Below are 11,196 nucleotides of genomic sequence, written 5' to 3' on the forward strand. Positions count from 1 at the left end.
GTGTTGAGTTTTAGAAATCCAGTATGACTCCCTCCCAGTGTTCAGCTAAACCCGCTGACCCCAACTGTCATTTCTACCTGCCAGAAATTCTCTTTCTCTTCTCGAACGTTTTCACTTTTGTCTCGTTTGATACTATTTTTAACTGTCACAACAGCACAAAGAGACCTCACGTGATGCTCAGTCCTCTCTGTTGTTTGTGTGTGTTTGTCTTTTTTAGCTGAAGGAGATGTTCCCTGGTTTCCGCCTCGCTCTGCCTCCAAAGCGCTGGTTCAAGGATAACTACGACAGCGACTTCCTGGAGGACAGACAGCTGGGACTACAGGCCTTTCTGCAAAACCTAGTCGCACACAAAGACATTGCTAACTGGTACGTGACAGGGTGAAACAGCTGTTTCTGTTTTTAGAATGGGATTGTCTGATTTTTGTGAAAACTATACTGAGGCCCTAAATACACAACACTGGAAATGTGTTGGATATGTGTTTCATTGCTTCTTTTAAACCTTGGGTATTTTTCTTGTGCTGTTCAAAGTTCAGAATAGTTTTTTAATTGTCAGAAAAACATCTGTACTCGTAATAAACGTTGCATCTGCTAGCATCCAAACCCCTTGTTTAGATCATTCTAGATCAAGGTTGCGAGACACAAATGGGGGGTAGTGAGATGTCTTCCAGAATGTTTTTTTTTTAAGTTATCTAAAAATATTTCTTATTATAATAATTTATTTTTGTTTATTTACCTTCCTTTTCTTATGTTTATCTTCCTTTTTGTTTGTACTGTTAATTAATATTATTATTATTATTATTATTATTATTATTGTTATTATTATTATTGTATTTCTTTGTATTTATTTATTTTTTTCTACTTTTTTTGTTGGTTTTGTATTACTTATATGTAATTTGTTAATTTGTGGTAATAGAAATACTGAAAAAAATGCAATAAAAAGTTGAATGACCAAAGTTATCTAAAAATAGTCAAATTTACCCATTATATTAAAAAAACATTGACAAAAATAGTAGCTAAACTTGAAATAAAACCTTGAAAATAGAAAGTGTAATGAGTTTTCTGCCTTTCTTTTTGCCAGATGACTCCTAAGTTTAGGGTTAGTGAACAGTTAATTATTAAAAGCATCAATAGCAGTAGGTCACCCCTGGTCTAGATGGTAGCATGCTAATGACCTGCTCCCTCATTTTTTGTGCTGGATTTTTCCTGACAGTTCAATAGTGTGCTTTCTGTAGCTCTTCAAAAACTGGGTCAGTGCTTCCTTAAGCTTAAAGAAACTTGAATTTGAGAGGTCACACACAGAACTCGTGGGCAGTGGCTGATTTATACACTTGTAATTAGACTTTAGTGCTGATAAATCAATTTCTTGAGATTTTGTGTTGTTTCTATGTGAAGCAGTTGTGTAAAAACAGATATTTCTCAGGCTGTAGTGTCAGGCCGTTTCCCAGAATTAATTTATTTCTTTTAACAGTTACTAATAAAAAATAACACATTTTATTCTGTAAATGACCACTAAGTTTTTTACGGTGTTTGTGATCACACTGGTTTGTTAAAAAGCCACAAACAAGCACAAAAAACATCTAGGAATTCATGTAATTTTAAAAATCATGATCCATTAATCTGTTCATTTTCATGTTGAATCAGTTTGACTATAAATTGCCACAAAATACGAAAAAAAGGCTCAACAAGATTTCGCACACCACAAAAAAACATCTTCATATTAGTTTTGTCTGATCAAAACTCAACGGGCCGTCATTTACTGTTAGAAAACAAACCAATCCTGATATTTAGGAGGATGAAACCAGCACAATTTTCACATTATGACTGAAAAGTGATAATCTTTTATGACACAGCATTTGTTTTTCTTCACAGCGTGGGGGTGAGAGAGTTTCTGTGTCTGGACGACCCACCCGGACCTTTTGATAGTCTGGAGGAGAGCAGAGTACGTTTGTGTCACATACTATATATATATCTTTGTTACCCACCATGTAATGAGGGCCTGAGTGATTTTGGTTTGGCTGTTTATTAAACATTAATAATTTCCCTTTGAGACTTTCCAGGCTTTCCACATCCAAAATGTTTTCACTTAAATATTTCATTTTTCTTGGCTAAGGCTGGAAGTACAAATCCAGACAAGGTTTAGAAGACAATAATACAGGAGAGAGGAGAGATGAGGTGCAGCATTACTGTTGTTGTGTTTTTGGTGTTGCAGAGAAATCATCATACTTTTTTTATTGTAACAATCCAACTCAGATGACATTATTCATGTATGTTAAAAAAAAAAAGGATGTGATGTCTGTTGATGACATCTATGGTCACAAGATGGAGTCGTTGGTCCAGGTGATGGGGGACATGTGAACATGAGTGCCATAACTTTAATGTTAATGTGACAGGTTAAAAAACAGTATATAAGTTAAAAACAGTTTAAAAACAGTTTGCTAAGTTCATTGTTTATATAAAAAAAAAAAAAGCTAAAATCTACTTGGGGATAAAAACAAAATGATTTCATACATTTTAGAGAGTGATTAAAAATCATCTACAAACATTTAAGTCATTTAAAATGCATAAAATCAGTTAATAGTTAAAAACAAACAGTAATGACACTAAGGGTGTTTAAATATACTGTTTTACTATGTTTTCTATTGTTTAAAAGTACGATTTATTCATGTTGATCTGTGATCTACTGAGTAGTCTGTGTCAGATATTTATCTGTGATCGATTGCTTCGGTATCCACCTGCAGATCTCGTTTCTTTCTGCATTCTATTAAACGCTCTTGATGAGGAAACGCAACACGATCACGCTCGTGATTTATTCTTCCCTTTTTCAAGGGTGTAACATTAAAACGCTGATCGTTGATTGACTTGCCATTTGATTTAGGCTCCTTGTTTCCATAAGTCAGCAAATTTGTCTTCATTTAAGCTTTTAAATCACCAAAGAACACTAAAACTGAAAAACTGTTCACAGATAAGGGAACACAGTGTCACTAACTCGGACGTTAGCTGCAGCTTATTGAGCAGCGGGTTGCACTGAATCAGCTGCATTGCATCAGCATCATAGAGACCCTAATTCTTAACCTAACACTGATTTATTCAGTGTTTTGATCAGTCGTAATGAGCGAGTCTGTTCGTCCTGGAGGATCGAAGACTGTTGCGGGTGACACAGCTCTGAGTAAAATCCTCCCCTCAGGTCTCATATGAACACACTGTCCTATTTTCTACATGGTTAAATTAAAGCACGACACGACAGGGCCTAACTCTTAATGCATCAGTCAATAAAAATGCCATGACAAACATGCCCCCACATAGAAAAACGGCCTCATTAAACAGCCGACCTTACCACACATGTTCTCGGGCAGTCAACTCAAATCTATGTGTTAAATAACATTTAATTTTAGATTCAACCGGCGTCTTGTAAAATGTTTTCCCGGATATGTCTTCTCTTTGCCCTCCACTCTGTGTCCTCTGTGTTAAAAATACTCTCTTACATTCTTCTCTCCTCTGCAGGCGTTCTGTGAGACTCTGGAGGAGAGCAACTATCGCCTGCAGAAAGAGCTGCTGGAGAAGCAGAAGGAGATCATGTCCCTGAAGAGACGGCTGGAGGAGAAGGAGCAGGCCATCCTGCAGCTGGAGAAGCAAATCAAGTCAGTAGACATGCATAAACACACACATTTTCACATTTAAGTTTTGTTTCTTAAAGAGATCTCACACAAGAATACAAGACAAAAAAATACAAGGCACTGAAAATGTGTGGCTTGTGAATGTGGCTTATGTGGAAATGATTCCAAAAATGGAAACAAGCCAGAGCATCTGCTTCATAAGAGCAGTGGCTGTAAATGTAAATGTTGCAACTAAGTCAATAGAACGTGTCACATCATTTGTGTTTTTTTTCCTCTTGTTTCTGTGTGTGTGCGTGTGCGTGTGCGTGTGCGTGTGCGTGTGCGTGTGTGTGTGTGTGTGTGTGTTTGTGTGTGTTTGGCAGTGGCGAGTGTGTGAGCCCTGGGTCTCTGTGTGATCTGTCAGCTCAAGGCAGTGAGAGCAGCGTGGAAGTGGACGTGGAGTCGTCAGCTGCAGAAGCTGATCAGGACATGCCTGAAGATGGCGGGTAAAAAAAAAAAAACACTCACACAAACACAACACAACACAGACAGAAGTGAATGTGATGAAGAGTACACAAACCTGCAACAACAAGAAAGAAAAACACAAACACACAGATCAAACATGAGTCACACAGCAGATTCTCACTCCCAGCTATCTAGATGTTCACACCTGAACCAGGTCTACATCAACAAGAGGATTAACTAATAGAAAAGAAGGGGCCTTTGCAAGAAGTCTGGCATCAGCCTCTGTCAAGTGTGTTCAAAAAGGATGTTTAGGTTTTGCTTATTTCTACCTGTGTTCCACTTTGTTCTGTAAATGATTCCTTTCTGTTGTTTCTTGCACTTTTTCATTCCACAGCAGCGCCGCTCCAATCTGAAAAAGAGTCCCGTAAAGTGTGAGGTACTTTAAAATCCAGCTCAGCAGATGAACTCTGTGTCAGGCTGCCTCTTCTTCTGCTCAGTGACATGCATCCCACTGTTAACTGTTTAACTCTCATGATGTGACGTCTCTCTCTCTTTACAGTGTTTTTTCTCTTTATAAGTCAGTCTTGATACAGTACTCACATGATACGTGTACAGTGAATTATAGCTGTTATACTTAACAGTCCTCGTGGCGGTACATGTGACATGTGAGTAATGAGTTGAGATTAACTTTGAAAAGTTAAAACCTGTTGAATCTGTGTTTTCAGGGTGTTTTTAAAGGTTGGGGACGGTTCCTTTTCAGAGCAGATCATTCAGAGAGTTTGCTCAAATCGGATCATCTCTAAAGCGAAGTCTTTGCTGCACATTTAGAGCTCGTTTCTGAACAGATCTTCACATTTACAACACATTACAGAGTCGGAACACATTCCAGCTTCATCAGTTGTCTTAACACATCAGTGTACTGGAAGGAGTGAGGACAGATTCACTTCTCTCAGCAGGCTGTCGAGGTGTAGATACATTTCAGGTGTGTCTCAAGTTTTGGTCAGCTGTTGTAAGGGTCTTTCATAGTTAAGGGAAAATCGTCCAAAATGTTAAAACAAATGCAGAAATCAAGTTGTAGAGTAAAACACAAGTATCGCATCTCCACTTCTGTCTGCAAAATGGAAAAGCAATAATATTCATGCCTTTCTTAAACCGTTCTACAGATTATTTAATCAGATAATAACACAGATAGTGAAAACAAGAGGTCAGAAGTACAGGTTAGACCTCTCAGGATTGTTCTGCAGCTGCCTAAGAAGAGACTAAATCTCTTGGTGGAATCAAGCTAAACATTTATTGACAGTTTTGGTGCCAAAGAGGCAGCAGATAAATTGCGATTGTTGGCTTCTTATGGCAGATAATTTGCCCAAAGACTTGGATTTGGAATCGAACGACACATTAGAGCAGTGTTTGCCCATAGCTGTATCTTAATACGGTGGCCTAATGGGGCCATTCATTTTCATTTGTGAAGACAAACTTATCGTTTATTGTTTTGACTCTCTGAGTTCAAAGCTCTGAAAATGATTAGTCTCCAGCCTTGTTGTGTTTTTATTGTCCTGCAGTGTTGTACGCTGACTGTGGCTCCCTGCATCACATGTGACTAACATCTGCTGTCAGAGCTCCTCTTCACATGGTGATGTGTGCTCACTGTTTCTGGGCATCGTAAGGTTTCGGATTACAGGTGTTCTCCTCCCTCCCCCATCCACCTGCTGCCTTCAAAACAGGGACATGAATCAGACTGCTAGGGCACATAATGAGAAAAGTACCCTGATGAGAATAATGGTATACAAATTGAATTATCAAGTCAGAAGACGCTGAGTCCACTTGAACTTTTTCAATCACATCTTTTGGGTTTTTTCCCCTTAACCCTGTTTTTTAGCTGTCAACATTATAACATTTTAGCCGTCACTAATTAGCATCTATAGCTAATCAAATAAGGGCAGGGCTTGAAGTTGTGGGCACAAAAACAGGCTGTTATTTGGTGCTCAGCATGTTTTAACCCTCCTGTTAAGTTTGTTTCTTAGGGACAGCAATAATGTTCCTGGGTCAACTTGACCCGGGGAATATTTAATGATTCAAAAGTGTCAGAACCCAAAAAAATCCAAATAAACATTTTTTAATCTCATTATTAACTCCATTACTAACTATTTAAATCAATATTTAGTGCAGTGGTGTTCTTTAATTCTCACAGATCATGGTTCAATGAGGATAGCTCACTGTTTTTTATGAGAATTCATGTTAAAACTTTTTTAAATCTACATTTGAAAGATCTAAATATAAATACAATAGTTTCACATGACATAGATTTTTGTTAATTGTATTTTAAATATGAATTATTTTTTTATGAAGTGATATTGATAAATTAACAGGAGACACCTCTTCTGTCACATGCTGCCCAGATTTTGATGCTGTATTTAGCTGGTTTGGAAGGCATATATTGCCTAAAATCGAAGGAACCTCTGAATACCTCCAGCCTTTCATCCACTGTGACATTAGGGCCTGGGTTATAGAGTAGTGGAAGTTGCTATACCCACTTGTCTCTCACTGTTCTAAGGGCTGCCAGCTTGTCTCTCTTCGATCCCAGCTCCTGCAGTCAAATGGCAAAGTGTCCTTGGGCAGGGAATTTTCATTTTATATGTTATTTAGGCTAATTTTTTCAGATTTTGGAACTTTAAAATGGGTCAATTTGACCCGCAACATAGCAGGAGGGTTAAGGAAGCCTTCTTTTGTTGTACATCATTTAAAAGTTTGTTTTACCCCAAAAATTAGAATGATCCATGTCTCCTGTCTAAAACAAACTACACTGATAAAAAAAAAAACAGAATATGTAGTTTTAAGTCAAAATATCAGCATTTTAGGGTCTACATTTATTACAGTCTATAAGAAAAAATGTTTTTCATGAGCTCAGTGTGTCACGTCATACACCTTCATGGATTAATCAGTCAGTTTTGCGTCTTCATTTTAGTTTCAGGGGGGAATGCTGCAAACACAGGTATTGTGTAAAACATGCCACACCGCTTACAACTGTTGCTTGCTCGCTTATAAAGCTTTTCCATCTTGTGAAGATATATTCAAAATCTATGTTGACAGAGAGGTTAAAAATGTAGACAAAACAATAAAAATAGATGTTGATCTTGCAGGTAAAAGATGAGACTTGTGAGCTGATTTAGGAGTTTGGTGTGGTGCTATACAAAAAAGAAGAAAAGAAAAGTGTTTTAACATAGACAGTCCTTTACTCCTGTTCTAAATCATTATTTATGCAGTGTGAGATGGGAGAGAGCCGGAGGTGAAACTTGTCTTCCTGCTTTGTTTCCGCTGATGTGACTTTAATAACATGTCGTCCAGTTTCTGTCTTCTTTCACAAGGACGGCTAACAAGTTCAGATATTTGAGCATCTTCTCTCTGCTGGATCCCGTCAGTGTGTCTGGCTTCATGTTGTCTGAGTCCTCGTCTTGTGTTGGAGTAATGAGTTGAATGTGCGAGTTGCTGAGCGTGTCTCCTCCCTCTCTGCAGTGGCAGATGTGAGGTCCAGCCAGTGCGATCCTCAGCCTGTTGGTGCGGGCCATCGCTCAGCGCGTCTCCTCCGGTCATCCAGGTCACTCAGCTCTTCCACCAGAAGCTGGAACACTAACGCAAACACTCCTCCTCCTCCTCTTGTCCTCTACTCTCCTTCTGTTTCTGTCCTTTTCTTTTTTGTACATTTTTTGCCCGCCCTCTGACCTGACTGTTCTTCCTCCCATTACAACCTCCCTCCAAACCTCCCTGATCATGGCCGCTATTTCACCCTCCAGTTGTGGATCTGCTGCAGTCCTTGAACTTGAGACCAGTGTGAACGGGGCTGAAAGGGAGCTCTTCCCCTGCAGCAGTTGGTTTGACTTATATTTCCCTGTATACATTGGGTGGTGGGATATTTTATCTGGCATCTGCAGGAGAATCCTACTGAGATATAATCTGAACTTACACGACAATTCTTCTGAAAACCTCAGACTGAGTTTCTCAAACTGTGCAGGGACGCCTCAGTCCTCCGACTGTGGCCACCTCATCCTGCGGTCACAGAGCTAGAGTTTGGCTTCCTGACCCAAAAAAAAAAGGAACTTGAAGACACACACCGCCTGGGTGGTTTGATGACTTACAAAAGTGACAATCTTGAAATTCATCTCATGAGTTGCTGCAGACGTGCATTGCCTTATGGCTTCCTGATGTGAAAGACAGCAGAGAAACAACGCCCCCATGTGGCTGCAGAGATACAAACGAAGTCTGGATATGTTCAATATCTCAGGATCAACATGAGCAACCAGGTGGGTATCATAGAGAATTAAGACTTACTGTTAGCAGGTAGACCCATGTCATTTCTTTATACTGCCATAGACTCTCACTTAAAAACTCTACTGTTCTCACTATCAGTTCACTCTAATGTTTTCTCATGTCAGTAGTGCCGTGTGTGATCTCTGGTGAGGTCTGAGACAGACAGTAAAATTGGGAACATACTGTACAGAGACAGAGCCAGGGGACAGGGGCCTAATGTTGCTTTCTGAGGAATGTAACAGTAGATGTAAACACTATCATGTCTCGTTCCTCCTATACTCACATAAATCCTTCAGCTGCTTCTGTTTATTATGACAGTTTAAGTAAACTCCACTAATATTTATCACAGACCTCCCCTGGCGCCTTGCATCCTAACAGTGTGTGGACCGAGACTTGACCAGATAACCCAAGGTCTGAAAGGTATTTGGATGTGGGGGGTTCAGCCATTTTACAAAACTGCATGTTTTTTTTGTATCTGACCTTATGATGCGTATCATTTAGATTTTTATCTGCTGACGATTTTTAAGAGAACCACTTCTTGCTTACATGAATAGCATTAGTTTTGCTAATCAGAGCGTTGGAAAATAACATGAAAGCTCAGATCTAACAGATATGCCGGTCCGCAAATTGGAGTGTCCTGACTGCCCGTGAGCGATGCAGCATGAAACGATGCCCCATGCCATTTTTACCCCGGTAGCCCGTTAATATTCTTATCCCTGTCATTCATGAAGACATGTTGAGGAAGTTGAAATATAAAGATTTGAAAAGAAAATACTCCTCCATCTGGGACATCTCCAGCTGCTCACCTGTGATCAGCTGATAGCAGTGTGATTTGTTTCGGATTCATTAAGCGTCTCTTGTTACGTATTTTGACACGATGTCTGTCACTTGCATGACACACAATTTTTTGTATTATGGCTGAACTTACCCCCTTTAATAAAATAATGTTATTTATTAACCTGGTTCCTATTTTAACACATTTTAGGGTTAAATTTGACACGAATACCATCATTTTTGGAACTGCATGATTAAAGTACTTCAGCAGCCAGCGGTGAAACAAGCTGCTGGTTTCAAAAACTCAACTAAGTCCCTAAAAAAGAGGTCTTTCTGACCAGGCGCCAGAGTCCCAAAGGACTATGTTGCAGCCATTACAGCCTGTGTTACAGCTGTCGTCTGATCTCAATATTCAGAGCAACTCTAAAACTTTGCACTCGTTTTTTAACTAAGATTCTAAAATATGTAAAAGAAAAAACCAACAAAAAAAAACATGATAATAAAATAAAACAATGGGCCAGGTTTAAAAAAAAAAACGGAATGACCCTTTAAACTGATTGAAAACATGGTGAGGTATTCTCAGATTCAGGAAAGCAGAAAGAACCCTAGTTTTTTCATCGTCGCGCTGCTTTAAAGAAATAAAAAGTCTCTACCTGAGATACTACTGATCAGAAAACAGGAGATATGATGAGACTTTGTTTTGAATAAGTCTAAGTCTGTAAATAAGTTTCAGGACTGTTCTAATATTTGGTGTAGTGGACTGTTGAACACTCAGCTGAGCTCTCTGTGTCCAAACTGTCAACAGGACTCCTCTTCATCCTCAAAGCCATATTTTTAAGACCCAAATAACTTTGAATACTTCACAACGAGTGAAGCTGGCAGACGTGCTGCCGCTTCCTCTCTCTGATGACGATTTTATGAAGTGTGTAATAACCACAGCTAATGTTTGATAGTCTCGAACCGGCCTGGGAAGGTCATGTGATGCACTTTATGGATGAATGGCAACCCATAATGTTTGCTAGGATTTGTTTTATACAGCTTCATGTGTTTGAGACAGACACGTGCCTTTTCTAACACTGAGTCTGTCTTTTTTTTTGTGTTAGTATGTGTGTCATGTATCTGGGTTTTGTTCTGCTTTAAATTCCTCTCATGCAGAAGTGCCTTAGAGATCTTTCACTTTACTTTTCACGTGTTTAAACAGCTTTATAAATTTGTGTTTCACTGCGTTCCTCTGATGGTTTTTATCCACACTCTTATGTAAATGTTAGGCTGAACCGAAATGTTTTTGTAATCCTAAGAAATTATAATCAAGTCTTAGTTCACATATACACGTGTAGTTGCACTATAAAAGAGTTCTATGAATAACACTTCACTACTTAAGTCCTGGATTTAAAGGGATAATCCACTGAGAAAATCTGGTCTGTAGATACTAAGATCTTTATCAGAAGGAAATATTTAATTCCCACATTAATAAACATGGATGATGTATGAGTATGTGTCCTGTGTCCTCTCTTCTGAAGTGTCACACACATTATGGGATTACAGTTACAGAAATGCCTTTTTAAAATGCTAATAAATTCTAATAGTCTGCCAGCTGTAACTCCAAAAATACAACTTTAACAGTGTGCACATACTGTACATTCTTTTTTAATATGCCAGGGATTTACCTTCACATTTTGACCATTAGACAGGGTTTTACATCCAGGTATTTTGAGTTTTGATGACTTAAACACCCAGCAGTATCAGAGTTAGAAGAAGAAGCAGAAGATGTATTTACGTAGCACCTTTCATGAAAAGATACAGCCCTAAGTGCTCACCAAAACAACATCAGGAACACACAGCAACAATTACAACCAAATCAAAATACTGATTAAACAATGTGATTCTTCTGGATTTATCCAGTTTTGGACATGACAAGTTGAGACATGACTTTACATATCCAGTTATATAAGGGATAATGTACAGTGAGCAGGAGTTTGTGCAAATTAGAATCAAGAGAAACAGCAATCTAATTTGAATAACCACCTATTTTCTATAAATTTGTTTACACCACTTATCATCC

The 11,196-nt window shown here is 38.6% G+C and overlaps 1 protein-coding gene across 2 annotated transcripts in view; it reads left to right on the forward strand.

The window, feature by feature from the left end:
- snx16 (sorting nexin 16) overlaps nt 1-10,625 on the forward strand; it is a 25,751-nt gene extending 15,126 nt beyond the window's left edge. The window contains exons 4-9 of one of the 2 annotated variants that reach the window (XM_034706918.1): nt 218-366; nt 1,870-1,939; nt 3,502-3,638; nt 3,977-4,099; nt 4,453-4,494; nt 7,569-10,625. In XM_034706918.1, coding sequence (XP_034562809.1) covers nt 218-366; nt 1,870-1,939; nt 3,502-3,638; nt 3,977-4,099; nt 4,453-4,471 — 498 coding nt within the window. In that variant the 3' untranslated portion in view covers nt 4,472-4,494; nt 7,569-10,625. Of the gene's footprint in view, nt 1-217; nt 367-1,869; nt 1,940-3,501; nt 3,639-3,976; nt 4,104-4,452; nt 4,495-7,568 lie in introns of those variants that run through there. The other variant, XM_034706919.1, reaches the window with a different exon arrangement.
- The last annotated feature ends 571 nt before the right edge of the window (nt 10,626-11,196 follow it).

This window comes from Notolabrus celidotus, chromosome 17 (assembly GCF_009762535.1).
Source record: "Notolabrus celidotus isolate fNotCel1 chromosome 17, fNotCel1.pri, whole genome shotgun sequence".
In the NCBI taxonomy this organism is placed as follows: domain Eukaryota; kingdom Metazoa; phylum Chordata; class Actinopteri; order Labriformes; family Labridae; genus Notolabrus; species Notolabrus celidotus.